The sequence below is a fragment of the Hippopotamus amphibius genome, chromosome 10 (assembly GCF_030028045.1).
Source record: "Hippopotamus amphibius kiboko isolate mHipAmp2 chromosome 10, mHipAmp2.hap2, whole genome shotgun sequence".
In the NCBI taxonomy this organism is placed as follows: domain Eukaryota; kingdom Metazoa; phylum Chordata; class Mammalia; order Artiodactyla; family Hippopotamidae; genus Hippopotamus; species Hippopotamus amphibius.
Genome location: NC_080195.1, coordinates 58,112,916 through 58,135,009, shown reverse-complemented (window position 1 = coordinate 58,135,009; position 22,094 = coordinate 58,112,916). Strand labels below are relative to the sequence as shown.

The window sequence follows — 22,094 nt, the reverse complement described above, 5'->3', positions numbered from 1 at the left end:
AAAAAATGAACTGAAAACAAAACACAAGGGGCCAGATGTAAAGTCCTACTTACAGTCCAAGCCAGTAGTGGCCATGAGATAAGTGAGAGGAGAGATGGCCAAGGCTTCAATGGCTCCAGAGTGGAAGGAGAAGAGGCATTCTGGATCTTGGGTCTGATAACAAAGAGATCCTATTAGAACTCAAAGATAGGTTAACATAGAATTAAGGCCAAGTTTAAAGAAATGCAACTAGAACACCATATCATGTGTGACTTTATCTGAAAAGAAGTAAGAAAAGGCATAGTAAGATAGAAAGAGTGCTGAAGCTTGGAATTAGGAGAGACAGATGATGCCCTATGGCTCTGTGATTTGGCACAAGTCACTTCAAATGCCACTTTCCATTTCTTCATTGGTAAAATGAGGTGATGGCAACTGCCTGCCTATAACACAGAGTAGTTGTGAGGATTATATGAGATGATGTACATTAAAATGCCGTATGTTTATGAAAACTGTAAAGCACTGTATAATGTTAGGCATTGTCATTGCCACTTGTAAATTTTGTTATGAGACAGATCCTTTTTTTATGTAAAATCATAACAAGAGAAAGAGACAGAGACAATATGAACTCTTTGGATATGCTGAACAAGTTTTTGATGAGAACAATGATAAAATATGGAGAAAGAGTATCTTTTTTTTCAAAATCAGACAAAATTTATTTAGGCAAAATTATTTTTTAAATTACTAGCTTCATTATCCTTTAGGTCAGAGGTGTAACAATTTTCATTTTTTTTAGACACACAATAAACTGCATATATTTAAAGTGTACAATTTGATATTTTCTTTCTTCCTAGTAATGTATATATGGCAATCCCAATCTCCCAATTCATCCCACCCCAACCCCCCCAATAAAATATCTTTTAAAGAAGAATAACAAAGGTTTTTTACTATGAGAATTAGAAACAAATAAGAAAAATAGGCAACTTACAATATTTGAAAAGCTAAGGTCAAGCTTCCATATGGCTCCATTGGAATCCTAAAAAATTAAATACCTAATAATATCTTGTTCATTGTTTTCAACTTTTATCAAATTAAAAGAATTTTCTTTTTATGATTTAGAGGACAAACAATAACAAAAACTTACATATATTTTAAAGTGATTGAAATTTAGCAACTTCTATGTATCTTAGAACACAACCACACAATAAATGAAGCAATCTCATAAAACTTACAGCCAGTTTGGGCTTCCCTGGTGGCACAGTGGTTAAGAACCTGCCTGCCAATGCAAGGGACACAGGTGCAAGCCCTGCTCCGGGAAGATCCCACGTGCTATGGAGCAACTAAGCCCGTGTGCCACAACTATTGAGCCCATGTGCCGCAACTACTGAAGCCCAAGTACCTACAGCCCGTGCTCCCCAACAAGAGAAGCCATGGCAATAAGGAGCTCACACACCACAACAAAGAGTAGCCCCCGCTTGCTGCAACTAGAGAAAGCAGCAACGAAGACCCAACACAGCCAATAAATAAAAATAAAGAAATTTAAAAACAAACAAAAACACAGTCAGTTTAACATAATAAAAATGCTAATTGGTTTTCTATGTCTAAAATACAGATTAATTAAATCTCAAAATTCAGGGAACTCTTCATTGTAGTATCAATAGTAGTCAATAGTACAATGGACTTACAGTGACAATAAATTACGCTACTAGTTTCATTTTATGTCCAGATAACTTTAAAGAGCAAAGACAGAAGAGTGCACCGTACCTGAGCCAACCAAAAGTTATTTCCAGTTTCATTCATTTTTATCATAGAGAAGAGTTTGACATTCTTGTCTACTTGAAGTTCATTCATGGGCTCGATCTCTAACAATCCAGTCTCATCTATAGTATCAGCAGTGTCTATCGTCTCAAAATCCCATATCTTAAAAAATCAGAAAATACTTTAATCAATCAGCAGTTTCTGAATATGTATTTTCTAAGCCAGAAAAGGCCCCAATTTTTTTCAAAAGTCATTTCTTCTCGTTTCATGAAAATAATCAGTAGGTATAATTAAAACACCAGACACAACCTAACCCCTGGAATTTTGCCCTGAAATGGGAATAATGAATTATTATAATTTCCTTTGTATTTATGGAGATTAGTCGGAGAATACAGCCCTGCATAAGAATTCTAATTTGCCCAAAGTAAACCTTATGTCAAGGTTTCTGTCAGGTCTTTCTGCATATAAAGTGGCTGTAAGGGATAAATAGTTCAGTCATACACTGAGACATGACGAGGAGCCTGGTTTTACATTACACCTGTGGGCTACTGGAAAGGGGACACAGGCCTTCTTGCTTAATGATCCAAGCACTGTCTTCATTGTAAGCAGAGAAAAATGGATGTAGGTAATGTCTTCATGAGATAATGTCTCTCTTCCTTATCATGGATTTACACTGTGTTATTCAGACAAGGACTGTTGTTCTTGGGACAGGAGACCAGAATAGTACAAGGGAAGGATGAGGAGGGCACAGTTTCACTTTATGTGGTGGAGAGACTTGGAAGGACTTCCTTTGTGAAGTGCCAAAGCCCAGCCTGGGTGGTTCTGTAGACACCCTGCTATGTCATCCTAGACTCAGCAACTCAGACTTTGGGAGGATTGGTGTTGATCCAGAGAGCAGCCCTGTGGAGGAGAGTCCCAGATCCTAGAGTCAGACTAACTCCTGGGAGTTGGAGTGGGTTTTTCCTAGAGGGTGAGAGGTAGAGATTCACAACATAAAGGACTGCAGAGATGAGGGCAGACTTTGAAAGGGAAAGCAAGTGAGTGATGTGCATGAAGGGATCCACTGTGAAGTATTTAACTTCTCTTGAGGCTTGCCTTCACTTGGCATTTTGCTGTATTTGGGGGTGACGTATGCCTTGGAAGGATAGTGAATATAGTGTATGACCTAATAAAGGACATAGGGGCTTCCCAGGTGGCACAGTGGTTAAGAATCCGCCTGCCAGTGAGGCGGACATGGGTTCGATCCCTGGTCCGGGAAGATCCCACATGCCGCAGAGCAACGAAGCCTGTGCGCCACAACTGCTGAGCCTGCGCTCTAGAGTCCAAAAGCCACAACTACTGAAGCCTGCGTGCCTAGAGCACATGCCTAGAGCCCGTAGAGAAGCCACTACAATGAGAAGCCCGCACACTGCAACAAAGAGTAGCCCCTGCTCACCACAGCTAGAGAAAGCCCACGTGCAGCAATGAAGACCCAATGCAGTCAAATAAATTAATTAATTAATTAAAAAAAATAATAAAGGACATAAAAGATTCTCAGAGCAATGAGTAAAGTAGAACAAAATTAAATTTAACATGGTTAGAAAAGCCAGTGGTAAGAGGAAACTGTGGAAATACATCTCTAATATATTGTTTGAGCCATAAGCAAGCTCAATAAGTGTCAGAGTAACCATACTATTAAAAAGAAAATACAGTCTTACTTCTGATAATACTTTCTAAAGAATGTCCAGAGAATACTACCTTATGAATATTTTTTATGAACGGCCCCAGTAGAAATATGTACTGAGGGGACCACAGGGCAAGTCAGAAGACTGCAGGTTTGCCAGCAACATCAGGGTACCTCCACATGGGTGGGTGGGTTGGTGGGTGGGAGAAGAGGTGTGAAAACAGCCAGAAGGACAGCGATGCAGAAGCAATGTCCCAGCTTAGCCCACAGTATGGGCAGGACAGTGTCCACAGGTGAGGACAAGTGAGTTCACTAGTGTACGGAGCACAGGGAGGGGCGCCTCCATTGGCAAACCCCATCAGCTCACCTTTGTATTTCTAACTGGCAAACTCAGTAAACAACAACTAACAGATGTCTGGCCTTGTTGTCCCTAGAAAATGGTCCATTCATACCAGGCCATCCTGGAAGGACATCTGAGTCCACTTAATATTGTGCTAAAGTGGATTTTCATCTTCCGAAGCTGCTATTTATATATCAACAACAGAATCAAAATAACAAAAGGCCCCCTCAGAAAATTTCAGTGCCAAGATGTAAATGGATTTTGACTAGAATTAAAAATTTACCACAAGAGAAGCCTTATTTAAAATGAGTTGGCCCTGGGAGTAAACGACCACTGATCTCCTTCATCAAGTGAACTTTGTGAGAAACAAAAATCTGATAAAAGGGTGATCTCCAAGGCTTTGATTTGGGTGCTGCTGTCCAAGTGTAAAGACAACTTACCCGAACACATCCATCTGACCCGATGGTGATGACCTCACCCTCGTCCAGCATTATCTGGTTAATGGGACCCTGGTGACAAGGCTTGCCGGCAGCTCGACTCAGCTCGACTTTGATGTGGCCGCCTTCCCAAAGCAGCATGTTGCCCCATTCTGACCCTGAGAGCACCTGGCAGGTGTGCAGAAGGGCAGGAATGTGCGTTAAGACAGAGAAGCGTGTACATATGCCTCAGAGAGCTGGTGAGATTGTTTTTAAAGATTTTTCTTGGTTATGAAAGTAAAAATTTTTTTAATTTTTTAATTTTTAAAATAAGAAAAAACAGCAATGAAAATTCACTACCCCAGAAACAACCACTTATCACATTTTAATGTGTTTGCTCCTAGTGTTATACACATTTTTACCTCATTGTGAGCAGGCTGTATGTTGTTGGTTAATTTTTCAAACATATCTGGAGTAGATTTCTTTGTATATCTCATAAGGACACAACCCAGGAGTGGAACTACTGGGTCAAAATTTAGAGACATGTTTAAAGGTCTTGATAGATGAGATTCTACTTTTTAAGAGTGATAATATCAAATGTTATAAGATGTTTGATAAGTTGTGGGCACAGTACTGAACTCAGCAAATTATGGCAGAACAGTATCCAGTTTCAAACAAGGATAATCACCTGGAACCACCTCACATTAATGCATCTAATCCAGCACTTTCCAAAATAGGTACCACCAGGCACTAGTTCTTAAGATGTTTAACTATCATTACATAATAAATAATACTAATTGACTCCATGCCAAGCACTGCTTGCACATTTTACATATGCTAAGTTATTTATAATCCTAAAAACCATATGAACTAGGTACATTTATCGAGGATGCCATGTGCAGCTGTATAGGTTGGGCACTTTATTTTCCCAGAAGAGACAGTTTCTCTCATTTGCACAAAGGAACCATACGGGCCAATGAAAGCCCTGACTATTATTATACTCACTGTACAAAGTAAAAATACTGAAGCACAGAACAGTTTAAGTACCTTGCCTAAAACTACCCAGAGGAGTCAGGGTTCTAAACCTGGCATATGTCTCAAAACCTCCCACTCCAACTAACGCTGTCTTAGAAAACATATGCTAGGATAAACAAAGTCAAACAAATTTCTTTTCTCTAGGACCCCTTGGAAGCTTTAATACAGAAGTGTTCACTGGGAATCACCATGAGAAATTTCTAGGTACAAAGGAATTTGACCAGGAAAGTCTTATTTTCATGGAGCTTCTATGCAGAAGAATGTCACATGACATGCCCTTTGGGGGACGCTGATCTAATTTTTGCCTGCCTGCTCGAGGACTCTGCAGCCCCATTTCCCTCTCACCTGGAATAACTAATGACCTTCCTCAGTCTTTTCTACTTCTCCAGTTTACCTATTCTTATCTATTCTACCTATTTTACCTATAAAGCCTCAGCCCACTGGTCTTTACTTAGACTTGTTTTCTTCTGCCCAGTAACTAAAATCACCAAAAGTCACCAAAGCCCATAAGGCATTTCTTTCTAAAATGTCACTCATGTCTAGCTTTCCTTTTGCATTTGTCCTGAGAAGAGTCTAGGCCTTCATCACCTCTTCTTAGATAAAAGCAACATCTTCCTCCCTACTGCACCTCCTTAACTCCACATTTCCCTTCTAATATGCTTGGCATTCAGTGGCCAAATTTATATATAGCTTCTTTCATTTGCAGCTCTACTCTTCCAATGCCTAATAGTTCTGCCTGGCTGTTCAGGTCCTCATATGCTAGGGCCCTGCCACAGTTCTCAATCATATTTCCCACTCCTTCCCAAAATGAATGCTTTATTCCAATTAATCCTCTAAATACATGGTATTTATTCCTAACTCTAACTATTTCCTTTTGTGGCTCTCTCATTTAAAATGGCTTCTTTTCTCCCCTACATCTACACAAACTCTACTAAACTTTTTTAAGATAGATCTCACACCATGTTCTTAACGATCTTTATCGTAGCTTAATTCTTACAGGATCTGAAGCTGGAATGATTTATTACCATCTTATACATTTGGATATATAATTTATAATTTAGCCACATCCAGGGCTTTTTATTTCCTCCCATACACCGTGATTTCAAGCCGAGAATATTCCACTAGGCAATGACTAGACCATTTGTTTCCTCAGGGTAATATTTGGATGTTGGCATTTATTTATAATTGAGATGATCACAAATGCGATATAGCTCATCCATATAGGAAGCCAAATACAATATTAATGGAGAACTGATCCCACAGGCAACATGCATATAAATTTTATAAGAGATTAACAATATTAAAGAATACACTAACAGATTAAAATTGCAGTGTTGCAGATTTCACTATAAAGTCTCTCACTCTTCCTGAATAATAATCTGGCAATGAAAACAAAAGCCACATTGCTGTATATAACCTTTGACCACAGTAAGTCCTCTTGGAGCATCATGGCAAAGAGGAGAGGAGGCAAAGATAAACATTATAAATACTGCAACTCCATGACATAATTAAAAGTGACAGGTATGTCACTGTTATTCTATGAAAATGCTTTCATACCTTATATGTGTGTATAATATTTAGTAAAAGACAAAATGATATGTGCATGTGGATTATGACAATTTTACAGGATTAAAATTAATCATCTGAAAAGGCAAACTTAAATGCTTATTGTAGTTACAAGTATAGTATCTGTCATTGCCGATATTGGCAATGCTTTTTAGACTGTGTAACATGCTTTCGTATATGTATATCACGTGAAAACATAAAGTCATGATTGTAGAATAGTAGCTGTACTCACTTTCCCATCTGGGAGCTCCATGTAACCTTCTATATCAGTAGTGGCTGTTTTGCCAAATCGACCCAATGAACCCTGAAGCTTGAGGCCAGTGAATGTTAGAGCCATTTCCCAGAACCTGCAAACAAATAAGAGACTGAATGTACCTCAAAGAAGTTCTATTGATTTTAATTTTAAAATCACCCAAACATTTCATTGTCACATATTATTTCATTTATCCATTAAGTATCAACTGTCAGGCAAAGTTCTAGGCAACATGAATTCAATATTGAGCAAAATAGTCCAAAAAGAAAAAATTTCCTGCCTTTGTAGATCTTACATCTTAGAGTTGTGTTGTCCTGTGCAATAGCCACACATTTGACTATTTTAAATTTAAAGTAATTGACATTAAATAAAATTTTAAGAGTGGTGTTTCATTCAAACTAGCCAGTTTCAAGTATTTAATAGCTACATGTGGCTAGTGTCTACTAGATTGGCCAGCACAGAACATTTCCACCCTGGCAGAAAGTCCTACTGCATAGTACCACCTTAGAGGATGTAAAAGTTTTCCCCCAAATTCTAATTTACATGCTATGTAACTTTGAGCGATTTTCTTTTCTTTTTTTAAAATTAATTAATTTATTTTATTGGCTGTGTTGGGTCTTCGTTGCTGCACACATGCTTTCTCTAGTTGCAGCGAGCAGGGGCTACTCTTCACTGTGGTATGCGGGCTCCTCATTGTGATGGCCTCTCTTGTTGTGGAGTATAGGCTCTAGGCACGTGGGCTTCAGTAGTTGTGGCACACGGGCTTCGTTGCTCCGCGGCCTGTGGTATCTTCCTGGGGCAGGGATCATACCCATGTCCCCTGCATTAGCAGGAGAATTCTTAACCACTGCGCCACCTAGGGCGCCACCTAGGAAGTCCCTGAGTGATTTTCTTGATCACACTGAGCCTTCATTCTCTCATGTGTAAAATGAGAATATTATTTGAACCAACCTTATGAAATTGTTGAACACCTCTTAGAATAGTGTCTGCATGTAAGAAATCAATGTGTTAAATTATTACTAATATTTTCTTATTCATAGTTTAAACAAATGAAGAGTCAGAATGAAGAACACCATGTCGAAAAAGGAATCTGGCCTACTAGCTGGATGTAAAATAGCTAATGGACAGTATCAACAAGCCAATAATATCAATATGAAGCTAAGAGCATAAATGACCAACACCCTTCTCCAAGGCTCTGGTAGATCCCCTGATCATATGTTTCCATTTCCCCTGTGTTTCTTTTAGAGCACATACATTCAAAGTCTATTTTTCCCCAAAGATATAGTAGATAGAAAACATGCACTTTAGTAAGCAATGGGGAAAGCAATTAGAATTTTTTTAACTTATAATTAGCAGAGAGTTAGTTGAGAATTCCCCAAGATTTAAAAATCTGTTCAATTAGTCTATATTTCAAAAGGACTAGGTTTAAATTGGAGTGAAAGGAAATTTAGGGTAGATAAAAAATGTCTTTCTCATAAAGAGACACTGGGAATCAAGTTATGGACAGCTGGAGAGGAGCGCTGGAAGGTTGTTAAATAAAGGACAAAATCATTCCATCCTGAACAAAGACCAGGGTATGATATAGTGAAAAGCACCCAGAGATCTGAGATCAAGAGTAGGCTGTGCTACTATTTAGTATTTGAGGGTCCTGCATCAGTAACGATTCTGTTATAATTCTTATTTTACAAGTGAAGACTGAGTTCAGAGACATCAGAATCACTTATCCATTATACAGTATCACTACAACACCTTGAATAGTGGATCTGAAAGTTCAATATGAACTTGGACACAGCACACCAATGTTAGTAAGACATTATACAAACTCTCTTAGGAAGTGAAGCCTCCGAAAGGCAGCAAGCTAAATTCAAAAGCCTTTCTTTTATCTATGCTGTTTTCAGTAATAAAATCTCTATCGCCAACTAGAAAAGCTGCACTATAGTTAGTTTTTAAAATAACACATTTAAAAATTATCCTAGTTAACAATATCAGCAAAAATGTCTCCAGCTGGTCAATCCTCTTAGAAAAGACCCTAACAGTAAACGACTGGCACCTGTACCAGTCACACAACCTACTTGATGTGGCCTGATCCCGATGTGGTAAGCTGCTCGTCATCTTCAGGATTGAAAGTAACTTTAAAAACTTCCTGGGAAAAAGCTTTAGTCCTCAGTATGGGCTGCTCTTCTTTCCAATTCCAGATGGTCAGTGTGTGGTCAGGGTTGCCACCAACAGAGGCCAGCAAGGTACCATCGAAGTTAAAGTCCACGTACGCATAGGCCAGATCAGTCCCATCTGAAAGGATGAAAAGATGAATGGGAGTCTAACGAACAGGAACAGCATTTATTTAATTTTCAAAAGTTTATTATTTTAAAAAAAGGGGGAGGGGGCGGAGTACCCTTAGTGATGTGCATTGGTGGAAGAATGCCAAGAATCCCCTAAAGAAGCAATTCCAAAATCATTCATCACCCTTGGCTGTAGAATGAGTTACATGATATGGGTGGTGAGGGTGAAGAAACCTTAAAAACATTTTGCATGAGAAAAACACTCTGAGAATATATTCTATTTTATGAAGCGGGGAACGGTGACACAAACACATATTAGACAGCAGAGAGAAATCAATTTAAAGTCTACCACTGAAAATTTCACAAAATAAAAATGGATGACTTCAGGTTTCTGATTACGCATGTGAGACGCTAAGAAGTCACCATTCCATCCTAACAACAAGTAAAAAGCTGAACAGACTGAAAAACCAACAGCTCTTCTGGGATCTGTAAGAGAGGGAAGGAACCAGGGTGAACCCCAGCCCCCAAGAATAGAAAGACCAACAGGGATGTGCAACTCACCAGAGCAGAGACTTCCAATCAGAAGCAGCCAGAACAGCTCAAGGAACCAATACCAGCAGTAAAACCTGAACTCTGATGAACTGCTGGAGGCTCAGTGTGGACAAGTTTGAATTAAAAACTCTAGGCGCACCCTGTCATTCGGCGAGCTTGACCAGACTCCTAAAGTAAAAATAGCTAGAAAAATCGCCCCAGGCTTCCAGCAGAGGGAGGGGAAAAGGAACCATTTTGAAATACCCAAGAGCACGCTGTTCTCCTTAATAAGGCCCGCCCTCAGGGGAAACTAATTAACCAGAGCCTGACCAGGCTCTAATTATCAAACTAATTATCAGAGCTTAACTGACCTGGAGAAGGATCCCACCCAGCCACCTCTAGCCATTCTGTCCCAACTAAGGGGGGAGAAAAATGCTGAGGAACATTTGTGAAGTTCATAGTCCAAAAGCATAGGCTCACCAAAAAACTGAGACCTGACCATAGGACTAGAGAGTGCTTCCCCTCCCCCACACCTTACCACCAGGTTACTAAAGGCCTATTTAAGGCAGTGCTTTTTACCCAGTACATCGTGTCTGGTTACCCAGAAAAAGCTATAAGGCATACCAAAAAGCTAAAAAAGACAATTTGAAGAGACAAAGCAGGCATCACAACCAGACACGGCACAGGTGCTGGAATTATCAGATTGGGAGTTTAAAACAACTATAATTAATATGCTCAGGGCTCTAACAGATAAAGCAGACAACATACAAGAGCAGATGGGCAATGTCAGCAGAGGGATGGAAATCCTAAGAAAGAACCAAAAAGAAACACTAGAGACAAAAAAACACTGTAACAGAAATGAAGAACGCTTTTGATGGGCTCATTAGTACATTGGACACAGCTGAGGAAAGAATCTCTTCGCTACAGGATGTCTCAATAGAATCTTCAAAAACCAAAAAAGCAAAGAGAACAAAGACTGATAAAAACAGAACAGAATACCCAAGGGCTGTGGGACAAATACAAAAGGTATAATGTATGTGTGATGGGAATACCAGAAGGAGAAGAAAGAGGAACATAAGAAATATTTAAAACAACTGAGTCCGGTGGTTAAGACGCTGCATTGCACTTCCACTGCAGGGAGTGTGGGTTCAGTCCCTGGTCGGGGAACTAAGATCCCACATGCCACGCAGCAAGAAAGGAAGGAAGGAGGAAGGCAGGAAGGGAGGAAGAGAGGGAGGGAGGAAGGGAGGGAGGGAGGAAAGAAGGAAGGAAGGAAATATTTTAAAAGAAATATTTAAAATGACGACTGAGAATCTCCCCCAAATTAGTGTCAGACACCAAACCACAGATGCAGGAAGCTCAGAGATCACCAACCAGGATATATGCCCAAAAAAACTACAGAAAATGAAAGATAAAGAAAAAAATACTGGGGGAGAAAAATGAGGGCAAAAAAATCTTGCCTAAAAACACACCAACCTAGGATTCTGCACTCTACAAAATTATCCTTCAAAGGTGACAAATAAAGACTTTCTCAGACCAACAAACACTGAGGGAATTTGTTGCCAGGAGACCTGCCTTGCAAGACATGTTAAAAAAAAAAGTTCTTTAGAGAGAAGGAAAATAATATAGGTCAGAAACTTGGATCATAAAGAAAGGAAGAGCATCAAAAGAATAAATGAAAGTAAAATAAAACTTTTATTTTTCTTATTCTTGATTGATGTGACAGATAGTTTGTTCAAAATAAAAGAAACAGTATATTTGATTGTGTATGCTCGTGTCTGTGTGTATGTGGATATATGCTTATATGTAAGTGAAATCAATGCTTATCCATAAGCTTATATATAAATGAAATGAATGACAGCAACTAAAATGTCCCTTAATAGGTGAATGGACACACAAAATGTAGTACACCCAGACAATGGAATATTATTCAGCACTAAAAAGAAATGGGCTATCAAGCCATTAAAAGACACAGAGGAAGCATACCAATACATATTACTTAAGAAGCCCATCTGAGAAGGCTACATACCATATAATTCCAACTATATGACATTTTGGAAGAGGCAAAACGATGGAGACAATAAAAAGATCAGTGGTTGCCAAGGCGGGTAGCGCAGTTATGAACAGACAGAGCACAGACAATATTTAGGACCGTCTTTGGGAAAACTCCTATTCAAAGTACTCTGAATGACATTATAAATGATGGATATATGTTATTGCACGTTTGTCTAAAGGAATATAGAACACCAAAAGCGAACCCTAGGAGAAACTATGGACTTGGGTAATTGTGACTGCTGACATAGGCTCATCCTTGGTAAAAAACGTACATCCTGATGCCTGTTGTTGATGATGAGTAGGCTAAGCACGGGTGCGGGGAGGGGTATGTGGGAATCTCTGAACCTTCCTCCCAATTTCACTGTAAACCTAAAGCTGCTCTGAAAAATAAAATCTTTTTTTAAAATTGGCTACTGAAATTACTTATATGGAAAAGAGAATTGGAAGATAATTGTGATGGTAATGTTATGTGTCAACTTGGTTGGGCCACAGTACCTAGTTATTCAATTAAACACTAGTCTAGATGTTGCTGTGAAGATAGTTTGTAGATGTGGTCAACGTCTATAATCAGTTGAGATTATCCCTGATAACCTGGGTGGGCCTCATCCCATCAGTTGAAAGCACTTAAAAGCAGAACTGAGGTTTCCCGGAGGAAGAAGAAATTCTGCCCAAAGATGTAAAATCAATCCCTGCCCAAGAATTTCCAGGCTGCTAGCCTGCCCTACAAATTTCAGATTTGTCAGCCCTCACAATTGCATAAGCCAATTCCTTTAAATAAATCTTTCTTCTATCTGCCACCAGTTCTGTTTCTCTGGAGGATCCTGACTGCTACAATAACATTACCTCTTCAGAATGTTAACCTTAAACATGAGATATTTTCAAGAGTCTACTAGACTCACCTTGAAGTATTCTGTAGGGCCTCAAAGAAGGATATTCATAAATTATAATCTTTGGGAAAACTCCTTTTTCTGCTACTGTGAAGTAAGTTTTATCGGGGTGAACCTATAAAAGATAAAATCTCGCTAAGGCATTAAAAGGGTGATTATCATATAAATAGTTCTATTAACACAGTATTTAGCATCTGTTACTTTATAATTTGTTTATTAGGATACACTCCAATAGAACACTTAAAACTGGGCATCTAATAAATACTTGACAATGAATATAATTTAAACTGAAAACTAGAATACTCATTTTAAGTTTTACTTTCATTAACAGAGTCATGTCTAACTCTACAATTTTTTAAACTGCCATCAGAAGAGCTAGAACAGTGGTTCTCAACCTTTAGCAGGCATCAGAATCACAGCGAGGGCTTATTAGAGCACAGACCGCAAGCTCTAACACTGGAGTTTCTGATTCAGTAAATTGGGGCTGGGACCTGAGATTGTGAATTTACAGTTCTAACAATTTTCCAGGTGTTGCTGGTGATGATGAATCTGGGGACCACTCTTTGAGAACAACTAAGTTAGATGAATTGTTTACCCTGCATATAAATCAACCTACATTTTTGAATAGAAAAATTCATGTTTCCAGAGTAAGTTACATCACAATTTTTTAAATTTCACCTTACTAGAAATGGGTGTAAACTTGCTAGAAGTGTGAAAGATACAATATTTCCAAGCCAGATGCAAGGCAAAATACAGTAAATATGCCCTGGAAAAACTACTTGTGTCAGCATTTCAAATGATATGCATATACATTGGATGGAGTCATATGTTCATTCCTGTTATTTTTGTTCATTGGTAATCCAATGTGCAGGAAGACTAAATGGGTAGCCGAAAATTAAAAATAAAGATAGACCGTTACAAGAATAAGCTATTTACAACATATATTGCACTTTATAAAATTCTATTTTCAGTTACTATTTTGCAATTCCTGATTATATACCTAAGGGAGTATTCTCTGATATAGATTGAACTGGAAATCCTGGTACCCAGATAACATGTAGCTCTTTTTCTTCTCTCCACACGTAGGGCACTAAGGCCCATAATAGGCTGTCTTCCAACTGACAGGCTGCATTTATTCTTCCATTCAAGTAAATACCCATCACTTAAGCTTGAAACAAGGCTTGGGTTTATAGAATGGATACTCAGTGAGATAATGAGAATATCCAACACAGACAGCATTTGTTGCTATGTACCAGACACTAAGTTTTACATGAATTCATTTCCTTAAATGTCACAACAACCTCGTGAGCTTGGATACCATGATCATTCCCATCTTATTGATAAGGAAACTGAGGCACAGAGAGGTTAAGTAACTTGCTTGAAGTTATACATAGAGAGAGAGGAGTCAAGCCAGGTGTTGGAGCCAAGAAGAAAACGGAACTAAAATGCAATAGATCCCAAGGACATAAGGGGAAATGCATTAAGACTCTTTCTAGATCCCCATTTATGAAGGAATATTCTGTAGGATTTGTGGTCACAGAAATCTGAATGGGAATTCAGGCAAATCTTTTATCCATCAAGGTCTCGTCTATAGTAAGTAAAAAACTTTCTACACTTTCAGATCAGAAGCTGCTGTGGGGTTGAGTTTGGTATTTTGCTTTTTTTTTTTTTTTTTTTTAAGTGGAGACCTGGAACAAGTGAGACATTTACTTTATAGTCAACATAGATTCATCCTGTCTTTCCTGGAGGATGGCTTATATGCCCCAAAACACATTTCTCACAGGCTTCTCATAGCCTCACAAAAGCATTTCTCATCCACAAATGGATAACTGTTTCAGAAAAATTGAAGTGACGTGGGCAGGGGAGAAAGGTCCTGTCACTATCCGGGCACCAGCAGCCCCAGCACCACTGACATATAAATTCTCAGTGTCCAGGTGTGAGGCTTAGGGTTAGCATTCTTGACCACACTACACCCCTAGCTACTGACCTCAAACCAAATTATTGTACCACAAAATAGAAAAAATGGACATTTCATAACTATTGGCCATAAAACGATAGAAAAATAAGTGGGTTAGATGTTGCTGCGTCCTCTGCAGATGGGGTGGACCTCAGGGCTCGTGGTACCTTGAGATGGCCCCAACCGACTTCCCTCCTCCACAGAGCCTTCTTGTTGGGCCTGTGAATATTTGCAACAGCTGGTGCCACCGCAGCATGTACTTGTGTATGTATACCTAGCTTTTTGGTTTTCCTTTTTTTTTAAAATTGGCTTGTGGGATCTTAGTTCCAGGGCCCCTGCAGTAGAAACGCAGAGTGCTAACCACTGACCTTCTAGGGAATTCCCAGAGAGGGGCCTTTTAAAATGAGAACAAGTTGATTTAGTATGCTTTTATGCCAAGGAGGTAGAGGCTGAAGATACAAGAAAGAAAATGACTGGTGGAGACAGACATCTGAGGAGGAATGAAGAGACAGACTCAGAATCACACACAGATCTTTTTTGTCAACTGCTTGAAACTACTGAATGTACAATTTAGGCCTCATTTCCTAATAGTCAACTCTATACTTTTACATTTTATCTGGCATTTAGCTCTAATTATTATGTGAATTATCACTTCTTTTACTCACCTCGGTATTTTTGCAGAATTGCAACATAGTGAAATATATTGTGAAACATAATGTGGAAAACCTGCATGACTATGGGAAAGTCACTCAACCTCTATTAGCCCCAGAATCCTTATCTGCAAAATGAGATGATAATGTTACCTATATAATATTATAATTTTGCATAGAGATAATGTCAGTGGATGCCGTGGTTGTAATCACACAGCGAAAATGCCTTAGAATAAAGACTGCTGTGCATCTCATGCAATCCCACCTCACAGCCTGGCTGGTCCAAAGAACAAACAAATACAGAGATGGATTTTTTTTCCTAAGTTCCTAAAGGCATACCCCAATGACACCAATTCCTCTGCCACTGCTACTTCGCAGGTAGGTCTGTTCCTTGGTTTTCAAATTCAGAAGGATCAGCTGGTTCCCAGCTATGTACAACACGGTACTGCTGTCCAGAAGTTGTAGGTTGGCCCGCTTTCTGCAGTCATAACCAAAGGAATGTCTGAGGGAAAGTTGCAAAGGAAAAGAAGTGAAACAAAGTAACCATTCTAGAGATGGGGAAAGTAATGAAATGAATATATTTTAAAAACCCATACCCTTAGTTAGGTAAATATTCAGAGTTGAAGTAGTTGAATTTTACGCTGAAACTCAGAGTTTTTTTTTAATGTATTACTAATGTAATCTTGTTTGGAAATTAGGTGAAAATTCTCATACTCTGATTTGGTCAATATTTTAATTTTCCTAGGAAAATTCTGAAAGCACGTTAATTTTGTTTGCAATAAAAATTAAAGTTAAACTTTCTATTTGAGTACTATAGAGAGCAAAGTAGTTGCCTAAATAATTTCATTTTCCTCTCTCCTGCTAAAACTAAATCACATTATAATGTGAGAGGAAGTCTGTCTTTGCCATCTTTGTTCTCCCAAAGCCTGTTCAGTTTGTTGACTGAACACAGTAAAAGGAACATGTAGGCCTCTTCTTTGATGCTGAAAGATGTTTAAAATTTTGACATGTTTGTGAAATTCTGACACACCAGTGATAGCGTGACTACTGTAATAAAGTCACATAAATATAATTGAAATTTCATATGAAAAATTATGAAAACTGACTAAATAATATATAATATATAAGTACATACAATAAATAGGCTAACATTTCATTTCCGGGATTATTAGTATGTACGGGTGTGTAGATGAGTATATATGTGCGTGTGCATTTATGCTATAGAGTAAAACTGCATTAATTCAAAATAGACGTTTAAAAAACTGAGCTATGGAGCCTCCCTGGTAGCACAGTGGTTAAGAATCCACCTGCCAAGGCAGGGGACACGGGTTCGATCCCTAGTCTGGGAAGATCCCACATGCTGCGGAGCAAATAAGCCTGTGTGCCACAGCTACTGAGCCTGCGCTCTACGAGCCCGAGAGCCACAACTATGGAGCCCACGAGCAGCAACTACTAATGTCCGCGTGCCTAGAGCGCATGCTACGCAACAAGAGAAGCCACCGCAATAAGAAGCCTGCACACTGCAACAAAGAGTAGCCCCTGCTCTCTGCAACTACAGAAAGCCCATGTGCAGCAACAAAGACCCAGCACAACCAATAAGTAAAAATAAAGTAATTAAAAAATAAAAAATAAAACAATAGCTGAGCTACAAAACATTTTTTAAATGTACATTATTACACTCAAGCTCAAATTAATATAACCCAAGATACAAGTGTAATAATTAAATGAGATCAATATATTAAAAAATTATAGTTTGCCAAAGAAATATATTAATAATGTATCTTTAAATATATTCTTATTTTCCAAGAATTTATTGCTGAACACAAAAGTTGAAGGATCACCGAAGAAATCTTTATTTCTTGAGCCCTTGTTTTTTTTAATCTGATTTTAGAGGATTCCCCTTATTTGTAAGTAAATATTTGCAGAGAAAGAAATTATATGAAACTTTTAACAAGAAGGATATGTAGAGTGTAAAAAAAGAAAAGCAAATTTTAATTAATGCAGTTTGAATTGTGAAGAATATATAAATTATAACTAACGACAAGTAATGCAACTCTTCTTAACTTCCTATCAAAGGACCAGGGCCTTCACTGTTCATTCACAGCCATCTCAGACCTCCACTTTACAATGGTGTTTAAACACTGTCTTAAGTTCTGCTTAGTGTCTTCTATAAATTATGCTGTGGTTTAGGTGATTTTTTATAAATTACATTCTTGACTGATTAAAAGACACAAATGTTAAAAGTGAAGTAGATAAAGAATTAAAAGGGTATGTGGGGGATACATGAGAGCTTCTTGGAGCTTCTCACAAGAAATAGAGATTATATTTGTTCCATCTCCAGAGAGTAGGACTAAGTCTAACGCAGGACATTCCAGAAAGGCAGCTTTTGATTCAAGGCCTGGAAGAGCTCTCTAACAATGTAAGCTGGTCAAAAATGGGATAAGCTGCTTTGTAGTTGCCCAGGTTTTCAAAGTGCTCAAGACAAGTCCATAGCTTATAGAGCCACTCATCTAGCGTGAGTACAAAGGGAGCATGTGCTGAGTCAAAAGACAAGGTCCCCCTGATTCCCTTATTTACAAACTAGCATCTCTCTCTAATACAGAGATCCTTGTACTCTGAAGCAGCAAGTCCCCAGTGTTGAGAGCCAGGAGAAGGCAGCACAATCAAAATTACCCGAGAAGTTTTTCAGAGTACGTATGCCCAAGCCCCTCTCTGTGTGGAAATAGTGCAGCATTCCCACTGCCAGGAAGCTATTCAGAGCATGGGCACGTCAGGAAAAGCTTCTAGGTGACTAATAAACCACCTTGTTTGAAAAAATAGGTTAGAAGGTCAGCATAACTTTCATTGCTAACTTGTCCAAAGGCAAAAAAAAAAAAAGCTCTCAAGAGAGAAAACTCCAGGTTACAAGTTTCAAGGTGAATTAGTTTTAATTACACTTGGGATTGAAACAGAGTTGGAAGCTATAATAACAACATGTTCTATTTTTACATAAAGAGCAAAATTGAGTCGCTGCCCTACCTCTGCAAGCTCCCCTTTTATAAGGGGCCAGTCAGTGTTTAGGACATGTGGTCATAACCCCCGCCTTTCTGGAGGTAGGCAAGCTAAATTGCTAACCAAGCGCCTTAATGGAAATTGTCTCCTAACTAGTGCCTTACAAACCTGACATCATAAAATGATGGCAACCCTAAATCCCCTTGTTCATCATCCCACCTGTGCATTTCTTCACAGACTCTTATTCTCCTATTAAATGTGTAACTTTGTACCCTACTTCCTCAGGGCTGTCTTCTCTGCAACTCATCTGATAAATAATGTGAAAGCACTCATGCCTGACAACAGCCAGGTCACTGTTTCAAGAAGGGAGAGCAACAATTTTAACTTGGCAGGCATTGAAAAAGGGGTGCCAGGCAGGTAGAGAGAAACTGGGATAAGAGGCCTCCTGGTCTCCTTCACATCACATTTACTGAAAGGACAACCAGGAAAGCATTATTTCTCTTTATGGCTGTTTGGCATCTAACAAAAGCTTAGTTTAAATTAAGATCAAGCATTTCTACTTTAAGCTTCTTAGAATTACCTAAGACAGGGGTTGGCAAACTTTTTCTGTAAAGAGCGAAGTGGTTTTGTGGGCCAGGTGATTTCTGTCGTAACTACTTAAATTTGCCCTTGTAGTGTGATGGCAGCCAAAGACAAAATGTAAACAAATGAGCATTGCTGTTTGCTGTGTTCCAATAAAACTTTATATTTAGGGAAAAGGGCCAGAGGGCAGATTTGGTCCATGGACTGTAGTTTGCCAACCCCTGACCTAAGAAGCTGAAATTCCAAGATTATGCATATGTAACTGGAGTGGATACACAAGTGTGAGAAGATCCAGCGGTATGTTTGAATCTGGAGTCACAAAAGGCATCGAAGCAAGCTCCATATAATCGTAGAAGAAGCTTTCTGATATTTTCTTCTTAACTTCCTCCTCTGCCTCTTCTGCATCTGGGACAGGAGTTTCCATATACCGAGATTCTAAAAAAATTAAAATATTTTAACTAAGAAGTGTCTGGTCAACCATAAAATCGTATTTCATGAAGACAGGAGGAATGTGCCTAGCCCATAATACTCTAGCAGTAACCACTACTACTGGCCCAAACACAGGATGCCACCCACAAGTGAGCGTGCAAGAAGAGGCCACACACCTGTGTGCATCAGGGTGCATGCCTAGCCCTGGTCATGGCTCTGGCAGTCTCAGAGAACAGCGCGCAGTCAGTTCTAAGGGAGCGTTACTCTCACTACTGTGGGATAGATCACTCCTTAGACCATCCCACTCTCCAGTAAAACCCAGTATGAGAATATGTGAGTCTCAGAAATAGAAAATACAACTCCAGAGCTGCTAAGCCACCCTAACAGAACATGTTTGATGCTCTTTCTTTTATCACCCCCACACCTCCTGAAACCATTTCTTTTATGGATTTACAACCATTCATTTAAAACACTGACCATTACTGATAGAACACTAGTAATACTTACCTCCAGTGTTTTCTGCATAATCATCCTGAAACGAGCTTCCTTCCAAATGTTCCACATATGATTCATTGTCCCCTAAATATGATTCCTCCCCTTCAGTAAATGTCTCATCCGTGGCATCTTCAACAGATTTGTAATCCTCTTTCACAGCGGCTATTAAAAATAAGTTGTTATAATAATTTGTTTGATTTAAACATTTTCTTATTTCCAAAGCAGCTAAATCTTCCAAGTCATTTGTGCTCTAAATTGAATGAATTTTAAACTCAAAACCAAATAAAAACTTTTATTTGGCCACTCTTGTAGCTTTACGAAAAAATTTTAAAGCTTTTCCTGTGAGTTAATCTCCATTTTCACTTCACTTCCAGTCTATTTCCTATCACTGCACACTTATAAGAAAGTAAAAGGTAAAGAAAAAAAGATTGGCTAATATGATGCTATCATTTTCTCAATTCAATTTGATTTGACCAACACATTTATATAGGACCTTTTTTTTTAAGCTCTTTATTGGAATAAAATTGCTTTACACCGTTGTGCCAGTTTCCACTGTACAACAAAGTGAATCAGCTGTATTTATACATCTATCCCCATATCCCCTCCCTCCCGTGACTCCCACCCTCCGTATCCCAGCCCTCTAAGTCATCACCTATCATTGAGTTGACCTCCCTGCATTATGCAGCAGCTTTATATAGGACCTTTTATGTCAAGGATAAACAATGCATATTCAAGTATAAACTTCTCTGGGTATGACTACTTATCACTGGATGATATCCCAGGAATAAGTTAGACTACTTGCTTTAGAACAAGCTACAAGAGAAAGAACTGGAATGGGAGTAGAATAGACCTACTAATAGGTATAAGCCAACATTCAGATCAAGTCCAAACATGGGTATGGTTCAAATATACCATATCCAGCAGGTGAAAGGGCCGGGTGAACTTTCAAATAACAAGGCAGAAATGGTAAGTGTGCCAGAAATAGAGTGGAACCACTTAGATCTATCTGAGATAAAGGTAAAAGATGAGGAACAAGGCCCAAGACTAACACGAATGAGGTGGGAAAGCCAGGCCAAGCCAATTAACAAGACAACAGGGTTCTGTAGGATTCATGCATTTGGATGGAAAGAAAATAATCCTGGACATCTAACGGGGGTCCACTACTTTAATTCCCCCAAGGGAAAGCCCTGGGTAACTACTCTCCAGTAACACCATTTAATAGAGATCTTAGCTCTTTCTCGTGGCTGCTGCAACCCAACATTATATCCCCATCTCAAGATTAGGATATTATCTGCTGGCCTGCCTCTCCCTGGGCAGAGTCCAAGCTGCCATTAGATGAGTTAAGGCTGCCAGCTAGGATGAGGGAATCATTGATAAAGGAATTGGGAGTGAATACACATGAAGAGGAGTAAGTCATTTTTCTAAAAATGAATATTCTGTGCCTGGTTGAAGGGTTGTGGCACTGACAGGAAAAGTGGACTCTGGAAAAAGCTAATTTAACAGGAAGTAGACACATGAAATCAGATTGGTAAAGCAGCAGATCTTAGCAACTTGGTGATGATTGAAGATTTCTACACTTTTTATAATCCCCAAATAGACTGGTGTAAGGATTATTGTTTGATGTATAAATCAGCATTTGTCTTTCTGTTCTTGGAAATAATCTAAAATCAGAGTTGAAAATGAAAGCCAAAATCAAAAGCTCCATTTTTTTGTAGAACTAGAAGCCTCTGAAACCTCAAATCAGCAACAGATGGCAGGATAAGAAAAAAAAGATCAAACTGCACACTTTAAATATATGCAGTTTATTGTAGGTCACTTGTATCTCAATAAAAGTTCTTAAAAAAAAAAAAAGAAATGGATGGCAAGGCTGGCAGGTGGAAGCGCTGGCAAAATCAGTGGAGACTGAACAAGGATGGGTGCAGGAGGAAGCAAAGGGAGGTAACCAAGGCGAAGAGACACCACAGCCGCAGATCTCAAGAAGAGCCAGCGGAAAGTTTTTTTTTACGACGCAGGATCTTACAGGAGGATTTCCTCAGCGTTTTCTTCCCTCTAGCCAATGGAAATAGGAGGCTGTGGTGCCTCTCCTCGCCAGCTGCCACAGAGACAGACTGCCTCCTGCACATACAGCTTGCCTCTCTGGTCCTTGTCTACCTCCACCTTCCCAGTGAGAAGTAATCCCCCTACTTAGGCGGAGAACCAGGAAATCTATTCACTCTGCATGAGAATTCTAA

The 22,094-nt window shown here is 39.0% G+C and overlaps 1 protein-coding gene across 1 annotated transcript in view; it reads right to left on the bottom strand.

Annotated features, from left to right (window-relative positions):
* Nucleotides 1-22,094, bottom strand: part of CFAP44 (cilia and flagella associated protein 44) — a 105,172-nt gene that overhangs the window by 76,542 nt on the left and 6,536 nt on the right. Inside the window, exons 3-12 of the mRNA XM_057696316.1 lie at nucleotides 19,876-20,025; nucleotides 19,215-19,374; nucleotides 15,706-15,868; nucleotides 12,772-12,874; nucleotides 9,080-9,296; nucleotides 6,987-7,101; nucleotides 4,178-4,342; nucleotides 1,741-1,896; nucleotides 965-1,012; nucleotides 54-153 (exon numbers count right to left, since the gene is read on the bottom strand). Coding sequence (XP_057552299.1) covers nucleotides 54-153; nucleotides 965-1,012; nucleotides 1,741-1,896; nucleotides 4,178-4,342; nucleotides 6,987-7,101; nucleotides 9,080-9,296; nucleotides 12,772-12,874; nucleotides 15,706-15,868; nucleotides 19,215-19,374; nucleotides 19,876-20,025 — 1,377 coding nt within the window. The remainder of the gene's footprint in view (nucleotides 1-53; nucleotides 154-964; nucleotides 1,013-1,740; nucleotides 1,897-4,177; nucleotides 4,343-6,986; nucleotides 7,102-9,079; nucleotides 9,297-12,771; nucleotides 12,875-15,705; nucleotides 15,869-19,214; nucleotides 19,375-19,875; nucleotides 20,026-22,094) is intronic.